The sequence below is a fragment of the Trachurus japonicus genome, chromosome 3, assembly GCF_045865225.1.
Source record: "Trachurus japonicus isolate A0001 chromosome 3, Traja_1.0".
NCBI classification, from domain to species: Eukaryota; Metazoa; Chordata; class Actinopteri; order Carangiformes; family Carangidae; genus Trachurus; species Trachurus japonicus.
The window spans coordinates 20172611-20191307 of NC_140909.1; the positions used below are offsets into that span (position 1 = coordinate 20172611).

The window sequence follows — 18697 nt, forward strand, 5'->3', positions numbered from 1 at the left end:
TCTTGTTATTAATTTCAGTTCCAGAATAACAACAACTACATGAACATGGCGGAGGCCAACGGTGCCTTGCTGGCTGCTGGTGATGTGAGTATATTTTACTTTTTTAAATACTAAAATTCCCCCTTTTGAACATGAGAAATTCAGCTAAAACTTTGTGATATCAGTGCTGTGAAAGTTAAATTCTCATTTTCATACTAGGTACATTTATTTTTCATTTAGTCTGATCTTAGGTGTCATGATATTGCTCTTCTATTAATATTACTTGGTGATATTTAAGGATATGTAGATTGGCAGAGTACAAACCAATATCATGAAGCAGTAACCCTGTTTCATATAATAAATCCCTCTACAACATCCATATTAAATTCTGATTTGAATTTTCCAATTTTTATCACGGGCAACATTATTCTTATTACATGAAATTCTGTCTGCTTTGATGTCGCCTGTTGGGAGACCCACACCAAAACTCCAAGCTTAGGAAAAGATGAGCTATAGGCTCAGCCTATATTGTCTCACAGTAACTTCAGAGAGCTGAGGCTGATGTGATCTGACTACCTCGACTGCACTCTCCAAGATAAAGTGATATCTCAGGAAGCTGGGGATATAAGCACCTGTTTTCTTCCTCCCTTTCAAAGATATAATGAAGGAGCCCAAAGAGTTTCTGTAGTTCTTTCACTCACTGAGCCACTCTATCTGCTGCCACTTACAAAAAGTGAAATGTCACCAGCAATCTTTGGCTGCAGAGCTACTGTAATAACTCAGTGCACTGTACTGCTGCATTAAAAGTAAGAAGTGGATAGTTGTTTCTCTGGGGATAAATAAGCATCCTTCTGAGCTATAGAAGTCCTTACAGTGTTTCTAAATTTACCCGTTTTATTTCTCCTCCACCCACTCTGCTGCCCTGTCATTATGGACAAGTGCACCAAAAATACCCATCATCCTTTGTGGTTCAAACGGACCAATCTCATCCAGTTTAGCAGAGGAGATTAATCTGGTTTCAAAACCCACAGCATCAGCGCACAGCTCCAAAACACTCTGATAGATGTCATTGTGAAACGTATTGTTTTCATTCATGCCAGTCACAACAGTTGGGATGCAACAGTGACATTCAAGCTCAAAAGTGTTTGGAGCGCGTGACCTCATGTTCATAAAGTGGCCGCCACACAAAGCCACGGGGTGTGACGGAAGAAGTTTGATTTTCCCCCACATTTGTGCTGAGTGGACCCATCCTCTGTATCCACGGGCTGCTGGGGCCCACTGCAGCGGGGACCACGCCGACACAAGCTGCTTGGAGAGCATTCAGTCCCCAGCTGCGAGGGCCCACTGTGACAGTCAGGGGAAAAAGGGGGATGGGCTTGGAGAAGGAGGTGGGGGGGCTCCTTGATAAAAACAGCCTAGCTCATTTGCATTTTATCAAAAGGAACAACTGTTTCCAGTGTTAAGGCACAGATGGTATTGTGCTTAGAGAGAGAGAGAGGGAGAGAGAAAGAGAGGTCTTCAGCATAGATTTTTCTTTTCAAGCGCTGGAGTGTACAAAGTATTGTTTGTTGCAACCTGAGCTAAAGTAAGATTAAAGTAACTTCCTCTTTGAGTTGTGAAGCTTCACAGTATCACCACTTTAATGCTATATTAATCTACTTAATGTGTCTGCCTTTGGCTGGGGGCACAGGAAAGCAAAAAGAAGTCTTCTTCACGAGGGCTTCATGCTGAAAAGCTAAGTTTGACAGAAAAGTTAAATCTATTCCACCACATTTGCTGTTGTTTTCAAACAAAATCAGACCAAGTTCTTGGATAAATAGATGCAAACTTTGTGTATTTTATGAAGCTACTAAGCTACGATGCATGTTAGATTCTCCACAATAGTATTGTAATGTTGATGTGGTGGGAATGATGACACCAGTCAACAACCTGCAGCCATTATTTTCAGCTCAGTGCAATGTGAGCTTCACCTCCTGAACCTTCAGGGTTCTGAGATAATGTTGAGTGCTAAAAACATGGTGTAACAATAACAGAAGTAGAGTCATAAAGCCAGTGAATTTACTAAGTAATGTATGTTGTTCAACTTAACCTAAACATTGCCTCTCTGAAGTACGCTAATGTTATTGGACACAAGATACCAATCACACCAGGCCAAGTGAAATTGAAGCAACAACATCCCAAGAGTGCTGAATTTACTGCAGCTGTGTTTTACTGCTTATGAATTGAAGTTGTCATTTGTAGGAGGAAGAATGCGTAATTTCCTTTTTTTAAAGGCTGTGTGGTTTCAATTTAACATATAGTGCAGTTTGTGTTTTTATACTTCAAAATGAAATCATCAAAATATAAAGCTGTTTTCATATTGATGCTATTTTCCTAACTACATTTACCCTAGATTGGAAAGTTGTTTGTGCTCGAGGCAGAATGCTTCTACATCAGAACAGCAGACGCGTATTTGCTGTTTTGATGGCCGGTGTATCATTTACCTTATGCACTTAGAGGATGAGATAAGATGACCTTGGTGTGCCCAGTAAAGCATACATCCTAGCAGGGAAAGCTTGACTGCTCCCCTCAGGGAAAGGGATACTGTACACTGAGATTGTGTTCCACTCAGATGTATCACCTTACCTTCCCAATCAAATTAGAGATGTGTAATGAACTATAAATATGTAGAAATTGACTACAAATGATCGAAATTTGAAATAATGTTGATTAGGGGTGCCATGGTTGATGTTGTCATTTGAGTAGCTGCACTCTGCCTGTCTAGATATTTGAAACTGGATCCTCAATCCTGCCTCTATTGATTCTGAGGCCTGTTTTATGCAGTAATTGCATACTGCTGCCTTTAACAAGTCTTGGTTATTGCATCTGTGAATTGCATTACTACATATTGAAGGACTGGGAATATTGCCTGAAAAGCTTTTTCTTCCTCTTTGTCCTGATATTGAAAGAGTATCATGGCAGCAAAGGGAGAAACCGTCTGAGGGGAAAAGTCATTGATACACGTTCCCTAGTCACTTTGTTGTAAGGTTTTATTTATATGTAGAGTTAAAACAATATCCTCTATAAACCATCTTATACTGTTTCCCACAAGAAGAGCTTTGGGTCTAAAGTTCTGTTAAAGATCATTCTCCTCCATCTTAGCAGCATTTAGGGAGTAGCTTCTCGTGTCTTAAGTATCTTTCTTCTATTACACTTTTTCAGGATGTCACTACACTCCCATCTCAAAACAAATTGCTCAAGTTTCTAATTTTTTTTCTTTTTTTCTTTCTCTATTTTCTTTATTCTTGTTATGTTTGTATGTTCACATCCTTGATCCTTGTTATTCAATTTGTCTATTCTGTGTGTTAGACTTATATGGGTAGGGGTTGTATGTGGGAGTGCGGGAGCAAGATGTCATTTGTTATATTATGTATGTCTATAATGTAATGTAGTGTAATGTTGTCATGTGTTCCATGTATATGTTTGTCTAGGGTCCCCCTTGAAAATGAGATGCTACATCTCAAGGGGCTATTCTTTAATAAATTCAAATTCAAATTATTTTACGACTTTGGTCCAAAGTTGATGTAAAATGAATCTTCAGATTCATGGTTTGGTTCAGAATGGTCCAGTTTGGTTCAGGGTGTCTTCAGTGTCAGGGTTATGATCCATTGTGAGCTAATTAAGAGAATAAGTAATATGAATAATATAAATCTTTTCACTGCTTGCCTTTATGTGCAATAAAGTATTTCATTATTTACATATGTTGTAGGTGTGAAATGAAAAATGAGTTTTATTTTGTTAGTAACATAATGAGAGCTCACTGGGTTGCAGCTTCAGTGGAGGCAGCGAGGAGATGGGGTTGGTGTGGGGTTCAGGGTTGCACTTCTGCTATTGCTACATGAGTTTGCGCACGTTTGTGTCACAGTTTCAGTCTCGGTTTCATGGTGGCAATGATATTATACTGAGTAAGGAAGTCATTCACAACTTGGAGTTTGAGACTATTTTTAACTAATCTCAAATGAACTTACACTTAAGGATTGTTGAGAATAATTTGCAGCTCAGTGCAGTGTAGCCCAGGTTTACCAACTCCAAGAAGCAGTTTAGGGCTGGAGATTTCCCACACATCTGCTCATGATGCTCATGCTGCTTACACCCGGCTTCTCTGTTACAAGCATACACACTTACTCTTTCTCTCTCGCACTCTGTTGTCCCTCCCCGCCCCCCTCGGCCCATCCCTTAACATGTACATGCCTGCACATCCCAAGCCAGCATCTGGCCTGGCACTTGGCTCTGCTGAGCCTTTCGGAACAATTTAAATGGATAATCAGGCTGGTGATGCGAAGAAAGTGGATTGTGCATCTCTTAATCTCCGATCAGAGCCCCCTAAGCTGCTCCTGGTGCAGAATTAGACTGGCTTTATGTGAAATGACACCAGACAGTGTGCAACACTGTAACACTCTGTGGGTTCCAGTAAAATCTGGCACTTCTTCCCCGGGGAGTGGGCCTTTTTTCTTTGCGGACAGCTGACATCTTCCATATACCCCCTCTCCCCCACCACCTCCCAAATGAAACACAAATGCCATGTCTCTATTATCAGTGCCCCTGGTACAGATGTTAATTTGTATCATCATTAACAAAAAGGAGTGATGCACACAGTCCTTGATACTCCCCAGCTGTGGTATTTTTCTCCCTCTGTCCTCCACCTCCATGCTGTTTAGCGGGCACTAAACACTAGTATTCTTCTCCTTCAACGACATGTCTATGTCTCACTTAAAGGTCACAGTCATGCTTGTCTTCTACAAAAGTGGAGTTCACCTTAGCCAACCTTACCCTTTAATGTTTTTTCTAAAAACTTTATATTGGCTCTATAATCCAGGCCACAGTGGACCAGCCCATAGGATCCAGTAGCCTATATAGTTTTGCCCTGATTTTCCTTACACAATGAAGCACCACGGGAAACCTACTTACATCAGCAAATAGCATCTATAGTGATATTTTTCTTCCTGAAAGCTTCCCTGCCTGGGCTCATGTGGATAAATGTGGCCAAAGTACCACAACCCCTGTTATGGATGTGACTGCGCTGGACCCAGTGAGACCAAAACATGACTGCTTCTGTATCAGAGAGGTTATAATGTTGTGCCATTGTTTTCAGATATGCTATGTGATATGATACAGATGAGGCTGGGACCATAGATCTCAGGGCTGGCATGGAGATTGACCCTGCTCCACAGGGGAAGTTGAAAAAGATGAATGAAGACAGAGATGATGAACGATTTCTCATCTTCTCCACGTGCTACCGGAACTTTAATGCCATGGCTCATGACAGCTTTGTTTTTATTAACTTCATGACACTCACTATATGTTTTTTATTCACATGCTGCTGAACGGGCATTATTATGAACTAAGTTCCAGAGGTTTTTGAGAAGCTGAAGCACAATATGACAGCGAAGGGCTCAGAGAAATTGGCTCCTACTGAAGGTGCGTGTGATTTATTCTGAACTCTGCGAGCCAGAGGCCAGGGGTGATGAATATGACCTTAGCTCCTTCTGAAAGGAGAACTGATTCTCGAGCTGTGAAACAAGCACCGAAAAGTGAAACAGTGGTCGGGAGCAGGGAGAGAGGAAGAAAAGGGGGGAATGAAAACTCTATTAGCTTCCTCTGCCACAGGAATTCATCAGTGCTTGTCAAGACAGCTGTCCTGACTAGGCAATGAATTAGTTTCAAGTGTCTGTGTGCTAAAGCAAGCAAGGGGAACATTAATACTCCCTAATCAAGGGCTGTGTTGGCATATTCCCTCCGTTGTCTCCCTTCTGTTATTCCATCCTCTGCTGGAGACAGAGAGACAGAGCTGAGGAAGACAGGAGAGACAGGCCTGGTTAGCGCTGTTACTGAGAGCAGTTTCCTTTGAGATTAACAGAACTTCACTTGTGTTATGGTAGGTGTTTGATTCCTATGAGACAAGCCAGACTATGATGATTCTTTACACATGCCATAATGTTGTCAAATTTTGTTAAGAGAGAGAAACTGCTGATGAGGTCGCCAGAGGCGGGTCTTTAAAAGAGACAGAAGGATGAGGAAGGAGTGTTAGACATCAACCTGAAGCAGGGCTGGCTTCTTTTTGTTTCATTTTCAGCAGGATTTCCAGCAGTGCTCGGTGTCTCTTGTGATTTTAGCACCGTACCACTACATTTTCAAACAGTATGGTGAGCCATGCTAGCAGTGAAAGCCATATCGGCTCTGGTAAGAGACTCAGATAGCACGCAGTTTGGCCCCATATTCAGCTGCATCTATGTGGACCTGCAGTGTGGTCATTGTGGGTATATGACTATATTGGTTTTCCAGAGTCTAGCTTAATGCAATGTACAGATGACAACAAGACCAAAGTAGGTGAACAGTCCCATCTCCAAGAAGGCACATAAGCAAATTAAGTGTGACCAAAAGCTTTAATTCGAAAGGCAGAAGGATTAGGCTGTTTGATGAGCAGATTTAAGGGTGCAGGCAAGGGGAACAAAAAGAAACACTTCTGGCCAAGCGTAATAATCTTTGAAAATGTTCTTTAAACCCATCTCCCAGTGACGTGTATTTTCACTGCACTTCAACCCAACATCTTCCATCCGCAAGATTAAGGGCTTTTATCATGTATCCTCTCTCTCCCGTGATTGCTGCTTGATATATATTTTTTTTGCTTTTGACGTTTTCTTGCTTTTTTTCCTTCTTTTTACTCAAAGTGGACTTTAATAGGTTTTGGAAATGTTACATCTTAGTGCACTTCCAGACAAGTGTATTACCACTCCACTAAAACACTCCCTCTCTAAAACAAAGTTGTCTGATTTAATCCCTGAAGGTTTGCTTCCGGTAACTTAGATAAGGCCCACCTCGGTGAATGTGTTGTGTGTGTTATGGTTTTGATGACTTTTCCTTTTTCCGTCCTTCTTTTCAGACTTTTCATACGCCCAGCTTAGGCGACGAGGAGTTTGAGATTCCTCCCATAACGCCTCCACCTGAGACGGAGTCTGGTCTGGGTCTATCAGAAGTGGACTCACATTTCCAAGCCATGCCAGAACCCCCAGGCCCGCACAGGGGTCCATTAATCCCTCAGTTCCCCCCTCAGAGCCTGGAGCTGCCCTCTATTACCATCTCACGCAACATGATGGACCAGGAAGGGATGTCTGTCAACAACGGCCAACCTGTGGTGAGCACTGCTATGTATTTATAACACCAGTAAATCAAAAAGTCCATTTATTTTCCGGACTAGAGAAATGTTATGCTCATTTGTCAACACACAAAACCCCTGCACCAGCTCTGCTCCAGCAGCTGTTCTACTTGTAGCTGCAGCTCCAGATGTGGTAACCAAGCGAAAAGATATGATTTATAAGTATGTACTACTAGAGACCCCTGATATCAGAGACGTACAGTCCTTAAATGAGCCCTTTTACTGAACCACGATGTCACCTTCACAGTTTTGGTACGCCTCCTGTTGTCAGTGCATCTGGCACAGCATCTGGCCTTGTTTACAACACAGGAGGTATATGATCACATTGAGTAAATGTCATGATATTATGTTACTTACTGTGAGGATTTTTTTTTTTTTGAAAGAAGCACACAGTGCATGGATGATCCCCCTCTGTAAGGTGAGCAGATGTGAATAGATCACAGGTGTTAGAACACAAAGCACATTCAGCCCCAGAAGGACAGTGAAAATGGGACCCAAAAGTGCCAGTTTCACATGCTCATATTTAATTCATGTTGCCTCCTGAAACCTTTTTTTTTCTGTTGTAAATGCTGATGCATGCTTCTGTCCATTGTCTCACGAGGTCTTCGAAACAGACACATGCTTTGTGTGGAGTTTAGGATCAGCTTTGTGTTGTAGAGAATAACCCTCCTAGTGAGGTCTTGACGAACATGTTTTTAGCTTAATCCCTCTTCCCACCGACACAGATGGCCAAACACAGAACAGTAGCCGGAGTAATCACTGTCTTTATGTTGATACTGTTATGTGCTATAGATTGTGAGATTGTTGTCTCGGGGTGGAAAGGCATTTTCAAATGCCACAATCATAGAAGCATTGAGGAGGAAAAATGGAAATGTCACTGGCTGACTAGTTGTCTTACAGACCTGTTACAAATATGTGAGATTCATTTAGGAAGAAAAGAAATGAAAGGACAAAGGCATGAGCGGAGAGATGATGATATTGATGCAGAATTTGCTTTGTGAAGCACAAAGCACAGATAGAGGTGCCATGATGATCATTATAACTGTGTGAATAAATGAAATGTGTTTTAGACCCCCTGCTTCTCCCCCTTCCCTGCAACACATTTGTTGAATCACACTGATATTAGAGATATTTATTTACATTCCATATGGGAAGGGGCTATAAAATTTTACAGCTCCTTTTCCTGCTTCCATGCTTCTGGCATGTAAAATAATTGCAGCTTTTAAAATATCTCTGCCGCATACAGTAAGTGAGCCCCAGAAGGCTTTTGCCTAAAGAATTTTCATTTCATGGTCAGTTAAGCTTTCTACATCTGGAAGAAACAGAACCTTGACACAATTACATTCCTGACTGTTCTCACGACTTGCTGGAGGATTAGATTTGATTCTCAAACATTATTCCTCTTTAACACCATTTGCATGGCTCATGTCTCTGATTGTGCAGAGACTCTATTAAAAACTGAAGGGAGAATATGGGTTTCTGCTCCTTGCCTTGTGGCATTGTCGTCGGCACACCACTCACTCGTTATCAGTCATCGCACATTGTACCGCAGGAAGGCTTGTGGTGGCCCTTCATTTTTCCTGTAAATGGGATTGATCCCCAAAAGTCTTGTGACAATGCCTTTAGAAATTCTATTCATCTGTGGTTTTATCTGTGTCTTGAAAAGAGGACGCAACTTTTAAATGAGATAAGTAACAGCGCTGTTTGCAATGCATTCTATATACAGAGACAATGATTTACGGAGGCCCTGAGAGGGGTGTTTTGTCATTTTGTCAGCACACTGATAAAGGGATGACAACCTTATATACATGATTACATTCTGTGTTATTTGTTATGGCTGCGGGGGCAAACAAATAAACCGTGCACTATTGCAATTACATTTTTCATCAAGCCACCATGCTCATATTTCCCAAACACTTGTCTTGGTTTTCTTTCTCTGTAGTAGCTTACTGGTGGAGAATATTTAGTGTGTGTGAAAGCCTGTCTCTTATCAGAACTTAATGAGAAACCCAACCAGTGAATATACCTGGGCTCTTTTCAAAAGCTTCTTCCATGTCATTGCATTGCCAAGTGTTCTGCTAATTCCTGTCCCCATAACGTTCAGCGTATGTCTTGCAAATTGGCCACAGATGCCGAGCTTCTACAAAGAGAAATACATTTTCTCAGCTGCCTGGCAAGCCCTGAATCTGAAGTCATTATTTATTTAATCTGCTCTCCTAACAAGCTTCTGACTCTCATTTTTGTCTCCCAGCATGTGTCCTCCTGATCTGTGATTGAGTCTCAATAGTGCCAAATAGTACTGGAGTTAGAGCTGCCAGTATTGCTTTATTCACAATTTCTTCTCGATTTTCTCCCTCCTGCACAGCAAGGGTCTCTGGGTTCTATTTCAAAAAACACCTGGTGCCTTCACCACATTTTAGGTTTTTCTTGACACACATAAGCATGTACTGAAATGGGCTCTGTGTCCTCCATGATTGGATTCGAAACCTACAGTAGTCAACTAGTTTTATTACGCGTTAAAATCAATATTTAGGAGATATGAGCCCTGCTGTCTTAATAGGTTTATCACCATGTGGTGATGCATTTATATATTTTTCATTACAAACTGGCTGCTTCACATGTCATTAGCTTTCCAGCAGCTGAGATATGCTAATATCTAACACAAAATGGTGTTTTGACCAAATGCATCATTCAAGATGAAAGTGAGGCTGAAAAAGCCATTTGCAGTTTGTTGTTCACATGATTTGATATGCCGTGATATTGTGGAGATTGCCAGTGAGTATAATACCCTCGGTTTTGACTGGTCAAAAACCACTATATCCTGAATCAAATGGAAAATGTGAGCACTGTTGCAGAAAGCATGTTTTTCTACACTTCCCTCTTATCTCCCTTCCAAGCCAAGAAGCACTGACATGAGTTGTACATCAATTTAAGAGAGTGGATATTTTTTTCGCTTGGTTTCTTTTTTCTTTTCTACCTCGACAGACAGCTATTGTGACATATTGGGTCAGTCAGAAATGAAAGATATTCATGCAGGCATGCAATACTTGTAATGAAGTCTCAGCTTGACCTTCTGCATGATTGATTCTGTAATTTACTTTTCTCAGGCAGCGCTCAAAATGAAATGATGTCATGTTGGACAAGTTTTAAATACCCATAATGCATCAGGAGAAATGGCGGAAGGGGGTATGGGTCAGCGGCTGTACCAGACCAAGGGGAGGGAACCTCCTGGCCTCACAGTCTGAGGGTGTGGGGGTGGGGAGAACGGGGTGGGAGAGAGGGAGAGAGATTTGTTTTTAAGTGGGGGTTATAGGTTGGGCAGATAGATGGACTGAGTTTGCACACCACAGAGAAAGAAAGGGAGAGAAGTGTGTTTGACTGAGACAGGGCAGGGGAAAGAAAAACAATTTATCTTCATGCTATTATAGCCTTTACCGGCATTCAGAATTCCATTTTTCTCATTTGGCTTAAGCACAGACTTCAGCAGGTTGCAGAAAATGGAGGAAAAAAATAAAATGATGTACCCGTTTAGAAGCCGAGTAAAGGAATATGTGCAGAGCACTGATAAACTATCTTTAATAGGACTGACCTTTCATGCTGGCGAAAGTTACTGGGGGATTCATCCTTATAATTACCATATAGATGATTTTACCCCTCTCCTGCCATGGAACATTTCCAAGAGCTCTAGCATTGATTGAATGGAAATTGAACTTGTTAACATTCTTTTCAGCCTGTTACAGCTTAGTACATAGTGCCACTGTTCATAAATTCTCCCCAAATTTTTATTTCCAATATCTTAAAGAACAGACTGGAACTTGCTTTCATTGACATCAGTGTTGAGATTTTTATCACTCGGTCAATACATAATGTTGCATTCTGATTCCAGCCGATGTGTTTATTGGCCGGCGTTTATTGTGGAAAAGGTTTCACACATTGTCAATTGCATTTTTTTTTTCATCTTTCCTGAATGCTTTATGTGGCTGTGTGTGGAGTGTTTTCTCTGTTCAGAGTGGATGAAGCCAACAGTAATGTACAAAACAAGCTATTTTTCTTTTCCTTCTGCACCATATTAACAGCATTATGTGGTAGCCAACTATTTCAGCTTTGACATTAAAAGCAGCACAATTGGGGGATATTGCAAACAGAATTTACAAAAAAAAAAAAAAAAGCCTTTATTGATTAGAGTAGATTTTTGCTTGTTAATGTTTGACATACAAACACACAGACAGACAACACACCTAGACGCACACACAATCCTGACTGAGGAGGGCACATCTGGCCACTGTGTACTCAAGATAAGGACTTATTTGCAGATTTACGATGACTATCAAAATATCTGGTTAGATGTCTGCTGTGACTGCTGACAATACTGCAATCAAAATGCAAATGAGAAGGCAGAGGGACATAAATAAACAACCTAGTATCAGATTCATATTCACAATCAAGGCAGCTGTTACTTAAGATGTTTTCTTTCACTCGTGTGTTATTAGCTGATGTCTTTTCAGTCAGATCAGACGTGCTAATGCTGGCATTTCACTGACATAACTGTCCTCACTCTTCAGTAATGTGAAAATTGCTGTAATTCACTTAAAGTGATAGTACGAGGTGAAATAAGACACTTAACAGGCTGTTGAATGTGATGTTTATTAAGAGATGACCAATAACTGTGGTCATCAGTGCGACCAACCAAGTTTCTTTTTGTTTAAATGCACAACATCTAAGGGGCATTCAGGAGAAATGGCCATATTCTGAATAAGTGGCAGAATGGGCCATTGCTCTAAGTCAAAACTGCATCATTGGGATTGGGCAAAAGTGTTATTATACAGATGGCCACGACTAATGAGCTCAGTGTGCACGTCTTTGATGTTCACAGCGAGCAGAGAGCAAACTGCGAGCCATCGTGTTCTCAGTAATGAAGATGACAATAGCAATTGGAACATGGCGGGTTGCAGTTATGTGTCATTTGGTCACAGGCTTGTTTATTGCAGCTTTTATATGTGAGAAAAAAGTGAAAGCTTCCATATTTGAAGAATCACAACAATATGTCTTCAATTTCTTCCCCACCTTTGTCTCACCTTCTGCAGAATCTTCCTCGCACATGTAAATATAAATCTGCTCTCACTTCATAGATTGTATTTATGATAAGCAGTAGACATGGCATATGAGAAAGAAATGGATTGTAGATCCAATATGTTTCTGTCTGAAATGGCGTTACAATATTGTTTTTGAAGACGGGTATTCATAAGGTTCTTTCAATAAAGCCAGGTGCGTGGGTTTATGATGTGTTGATGTTGGGGAGAGATTGAGTTTGTGCTGCTGAATACCAGATGGATGTACCCAGGGAGAACAAATCACCTTTTCTGTTGTGTTCACGTCCCCTCCTCTGTTCCATGTCAGCTCTGCTGGCTCTCTGATCAGTCTTCCCTCTGGGGAGCTGGCAGGTCTCGTAATTTCATCCCCACCACAATCAATGCAAACATGTTGCCTACACCTTCTCCAAGACTCAGTCAAGAACTGAATGTTTCTGCAGGAGAAAAGTCCAAGAGATTTTGAAAATGTTATTACATTATACTCTCGGTAGTAACCTCAGTGGTAGGAGGGAGGGGACTTGTCCAAAGCTCTTAATCTTCATACCCTCGGCTGCTTGATTTATGGGTTTGATTACATAGAAGTTTTTTTTTTTCCCATTCGTTGTCACTCAAACATAGTGCCTCTTTCACAGACTTATAACATTAGAGTTGCATTACCCATAAGCATATAGTATGGGCTTGTGGCCACCTCAAACTAAACTGACGTGTGGGTGCATGCATACAAACTGTGGCTGTAATAGTCTTTTTATTGTGGCATATTGAAGTTATGTACCGAGTGCGGGGGATTGTGAGTCCACTTTTCCCCTTCAGGGATCGGCCAGTCAAAAGCTGTGTCACAGATTTCCATACAATAGAGTTTTGAAATGAATCAACTGAGCTGTGTAGCCATCTATTACTGGCTTATAAAGTTGGCTCCTCGGGAGTCAAGATAATTTATCATGGCCAATAATGGACACATTTAAGACCCAGGATATGTGACATGTGATCTGACACATAGCAAGCCAAAGAATCCAATGACTTGATTCCCTCTGGTAAAGAGATACAGCTTCATGATCTTAGAACAGTGGGCAGCAGGGTGGCGTAGTGGCATAGATATCTGTGTGCACTGTGCAGCAATGTGAAAACGGGTCAGTAATATATTACTGAAAATATTTAAAGATTACTTTTCTCATCGACTCCTCTTTTTGTTTTTGTATCACAGAACATGGGACCGGGTCACCTTCGCCAGTACCCACCCAACCCTGCCATGGTGATGAAGTCCATCATCAACATGAATGGCTCCAACGGGATGATATCGCGTAATCAGCTGACCACCATCAACCAATCCCAACTCAATGCGCAGTTGAGCTTAAACATGGCGGGACCCAACATCACCCACACTTCCCCATCTCCGCCTGCGAGCAAGTCCGCCACACCTTCCCCCTCCAGCTCCATAAACGAAGACGACCAGGATGATGGAAACAGGGTGAGGAAGAGGAGCAGTGTTTATAATGTATAATTGTTTGATCAACCTGCTGATTGTAAAAAGACATTTTTTGTAAATTTCCCCGTAAATTGCTGTCATTGCAGGTCATTGGAGAGAAGCGACCAGCCCCAATAGATCCCGCAAAGAAGCCCAAAACTCCAAAGAAGAAGAAGAAGAAGGATCCCAACGAGCCTCAGAAGCCAGTGTCAGCGTACGCCCTGTTCTTCAGAGACACACAGGCTGCTATCAAGGGTCAGAATCCCAATGCCACCTTTGGAGAAGTGTCCAAGATTGTAGCCTCCATGTGGGATGGTCTGGGAGAGGAGCAGAAGCAGGTACTACAATTACTGAAATATATCATGTGCTATGGTTAATAGACAGAAAATGTGTTGAATATATATGGTGTTTGTGTGTGAGATGTCTTCAATTAAAATGAACTTTTACCTGTCCATTCACACATACCTTTGTGTCATGACAGGTTTACAAAAGTAAAACAGAAGCTGCCAAGAAAGAATATTTAAAAGCCCTTGCTGCATACCGCGCCAGCCTGGTTTCCAAGGTGAGAAACTGTTTCCTCTTTCACCTGAAAAACGTGTGAATTTGCCAGTAGGGTGAATTAAATGTATCCAAACTATTTGCAATTTGCTATGATACTGTGACACTGTGGATGTGTGAAAATCTCTTTTGTAATGAATTGAAGCAACTTGAGGTTTAGAAGATGTAGCCTACAGTGTACTTCTATATAAAAAGCACCTTCACAGATGGTGAATGGATAATATCTGACAATTTGTTTTCTACATCCAGGCTGCAGCCGAATCAGCTGAGGCCCAGACGATCCGCTCAGTGCAGCAAACCTTGGCCTCGACCAGCCTCTCCCCAGGCCTGGTGCTGCCTTCACCCCTCAACCAGCACCCCTCCATGTCTGCAGCATCACAGGCCCTCCAGCAAGCCCTACCACGGGCCATTGCCCCGAAACCCCTTCAGATGAGACTAGGGGGCAGTCAGATCGTGACCTCGGTCACAGTTTCCCACCAGAACATGTCCTCTGGGATGCCTCCGCAGATGCTTGGCCAGATGGGTGCCGGTGGGGCCATGGTGGCAGGTGCCCAGTCCACAGCGGTGTCTCAGATGAGCCCACCCATGCAGCCGGTGCAGCAGCATGCAATGCAGCAGCTCCAGCAGCAGCAACAGCAGCAGCAGATGCAACAGCACCTCCAACACCATCAGATGCAGCAGCAGCAGATGCATCACCAGCAGATTCAGCAACAAATGCAGCATCAGCATTTCCAGCATCACCTCCAGCAGCAGCTGCAGCAGCACCACATGCAGCAGCAGCAGCAGCAGCACCAGCAGCAGCAACAGCAGCAGCAACAGCAACAGCAGCAGCAACAACAGCAGATGCAGATGCAGCACATGCAGTTGCAGCATCAGCTGCATCAGCAGCAGATTCAACATCTCCAGCAACAGCAGCAGCAGCAGCAGCACCAGTCCCAGTGTTCCCCTCCCCAGCACTCTCCTGGAACACCCCATTCAGTGGGAGGCTCTGCATCACTCGGCAGCCCCCAGCCAGCCCCTCAGCAGCAACCACACCCCTCCCAAATCCAGGCCCACGCCCAAGTCCTGTCCCAGGTCAGCATTTACTGAGCCAAATGGAAATCCTATCTCAAAGAACGGGAATAAAATAAAAGCATCATTCCACGTTGCTTTTCTAAGTTGCACTTAAGAAGTGTGTAAGATTTAGAATGTTATACGAAGAACTTGTCCATTGTTATAGACGGATATGCACATGCGTGTACAGGAGGTAAACATGTTAGCTGGGCTTTTGTAAGTGAAATAGGCTGAGCTATGACAGAAGCCTGTTAGGGTGAGCGCCCAGTGATTGTTTATTTGTTTGTTTGTGAGGTCTTTCAGTTGTCAATTCAAATTGACTGGGCACACAATATGTTGAAAGACATGTGTCTTTCACTGTTTTATTTAACAATAAAGCTTTATTTATGAGGCCAGAGTTGTCAGTTCACTGCAGCGAAAGGACATTTTGAATGCATTTTAACAAAAGGATTTTTATCAGCTCTTGCCTGGACTGAATGACTCACAGGGTCCTTGCTGGAAACCAGTAACCCACACATCAGTCTTTGTTCCCACACTGGACAGTATATAACAAGACTTTCTTAAGTCCAACCTTTCTCTTTCACCAATCATTCTTGCAGATGTAACTGTTCAACAGTGGCATGGAGGAAAATTATTGATCAAATCATCACAGGGTGGAGGCCCAGTGATATTTGGACACATTTAAACCATGTCATAAACACAGAATAAGGGGAACTGAAAATAAAAGGTCTTGGGATGCAGATCTCTGGATGAATGACTGAACAGACTGAGACAGAGACTGCTTTAAATCATTTATGTCATCACATCATCAAACTGTAGCTGTAATCTGCTGTACAGGTTTTGTAGAGTGGGGAGAGATGAGACCTCCTTTATCCAGTAATCTACCCTCCAGGTGATTTGCCCAAAAGCGTGTAACTGGCAACCCCCCCAACACCCAACCCCTTCCAAAAAAAATCCTCTTTAATCTATTTGTTTTTACTTCAAATGTTTAACAATTAAATTATGTTTTTATCTTGTGTAACAAAGGGGATATTTTATGGTAAATACAAATTTCTGGATCAAGGAAGATGGTTTGGGGATTGATGTATTTTTACTCTGCTCCTTGATAACGTCATTTGTTTTAAAAAAAGGAATACAAGAAAACTAGCAGAGCCAGTTTGTTGCACTGCCAAAGCCAACTGAAAAGGCATCGGAGGTATTTTTGCCAGCTGTATAGAAGTCCCTTGAAAAAAAAACGAAAATGTTGTACATTTTTCATATCACCTGTTGTAAAGTTTTAATATGTGAGGCTTTAATTAAAACATTGTTAAACGACCTGTGGATTGCTATATCACATAGTGCATTTCTGCTCTTTTATACTTTTTTATGAGTTACAATAGCAGCAATTAATTTTGTTTGTATTTTGCTTACAAACCAACTGCTTCTGAAAACTGTCTATAGAATAAATGCATATCGGTATGGAGTTCTAGAAAAGTTGTTTTCAGCTCACAACAGGAGAAGTAATTTAATGTTTGAATTTTTTGCTGGGCCATGAAGTTGAATCCAGAGACATTCCATCACTAATATGATAGTAGCCATAATTTTGTATGAAGTATTATATATTTCTTTGTGTCTCTGTTCAAAATTAAACTATCAATCACAAATATTTATTTGAAGGAATCGGTTTATTTCAAAAGTTCTATCAGCCATAATCTTTATGAGGTATTTCTTCACATCTCCTTGTTAGCTATTGAAAATAGATACACTGACAAATATTCATAGCACTCAGCTCTGTATGAGCTGTGCAAAATAAATTTGTATGTTTTCTATGGAGTAATTCTATAAGAGAAAAAAATACTTTGCAGGGATATATGAGCATTCATGTTGGCATTATTATAGTGTGTGCTGTTTCTCAGTGATTTGAATGGAAGTCCATTGTAACTGTGTGTAAAAACAGTGTTGATACTGGACAAGGTCAGCATGTAACTGGTACTTGTCTCAATAACAGTCCCCTTTTCACACACCAGTGCATTGGATTCTGCCTCTTTCTTACTCCCTTCAAAATCGCTTCATTTCCAAGACATCCCCAGGGGTTTGCTGAGCTCCCTTGAATAATATGGTGAGCGGGGGAGGGAAGGCAGGCAAACAATAATTATCATATCTTCACAATAGGCTGTGAATCCACTGGCCCAGAGAAGGGCCTTCCCTCTTTTTTTCCATCGGCAGCTGAGACATTTTAAACATGGGTTAATGTTAGTTACAAATTAGGAGCGAGAATCTGCTCCTGCGCTTCTGTGATAGCAGCTTGATAGAATTTTTAAATTTTGGTTTGTTTTCAATTAGTTAGTTTCAGAAAAGCATTTGTAATTTGGGCCGAGGCCTGTCGCTGCTGCAGTGATTGGCTCTTCAGCTCGGTATGGAAACGATGCCCATTTCTCTGCCTTGATTAATTGTAGCATCTGTCCTGTCAGAAGCCCGAGTGAAGAGGTCTGCAGGAAAACTGCAAATAAGTGCTGGCAACAGTCTTAAAGTGCTTATGATGAAATGAAAATTAAAAACAGCAAGTGCTGTGCATGACCTGAATCTCAATACAAGGGGAGAAGAGGAGAATGTGAGAGCGGGTGTCCATGGATACCAAACACATGCTTTAAAAACACACAGTAATGAGGCTCTGGGAAATCGCTGTTATTATTCTGAACAGATTCACAGCAGAGCCCATTAATAATGCATGGAGCTCCTTGTTATTCCATAACCCCTCAGTACTGCGGTCACTGTGTGTACAAATATCTCACAGCCAGGGTTGGAGTTATGGGACTCTGCAATAAAAAGGTTACAGATATTTTCAAAACATTGCTGTACACACACACACACACACATAATTTACAAGGATAATACACTGCTCCCTCTATAATGGGGATTGGTTTAATTTGAATAGGTGAATAAATAAACTTCACCTGCTTTATGCCGTAGACTTTGTTGTATCTGCAAGATCTTTTTTATTTTTTTTATTTCACACAACGCTACGATCAGAGATGCATGAAGCAATCAATATCAGCCATGCTCCTCTTTCATTCTGTCCTCGTCATTAACTAACGCTGATGAAATGCATGAAGGGCGCTATGACATTAATATGTCATTTGAGTAATGCAATCATGAGGTGACCTAATTGTCCTCCACCGAGGTCAGTTGCTCGGCACTGTGCCAAGGATGACTAAGGAGTCAGATGTGGAAGCTGGGGGATTCTGTATTTTAATGATTTATTTGGCCCTTTTGTTGTTTTCCCGTCCACTGCACAGATACAATGTAAGCATAACAAAAGCCCTGCTGACACTGACCATCTGACCGTCAGACCCACGCTGCAGCCAATCTCACAGTCTGGACTCA

The 18697-nt window shown here is 41.7% G+C and overlaps 1 protein-coding gene across 1 annotated transcript in view; it reads left to right on the top strand.

The window, feature by feature from the left end:
• Positions 1–16979, top strand: part of tox3 (TOX high mobility group box family member 3) — a 38944-nt gene extending 21965 nt beyond the window's left edge. Inside the window, exons 2-7 of the mRNA XM_085765781.1 lie at positions 19–84; positions 6899–7150; positions 13463–13726; positions 13831–14061; positions 14205–14285; positions 14531–16979. Of these exons, the coding sequence (XP_085621907.1) occupies positions 19–84; positions 6899–7150; positions 13463–13726; positions 13831–14061; positions 14205–14285; positions 14531–15370 (1734 nt within the window). The 3' untranslated portion in view covers positions 15371–16979. The remainder of the gene's footprint in view (positions 1–18; positions 85–6898; positions 7151–13462; positions 13727–13830; positions 14062–14204; positions 14286–14530) is intronic.
• Positions 16980–18697: the final 1718 nt, after the last annotated feature.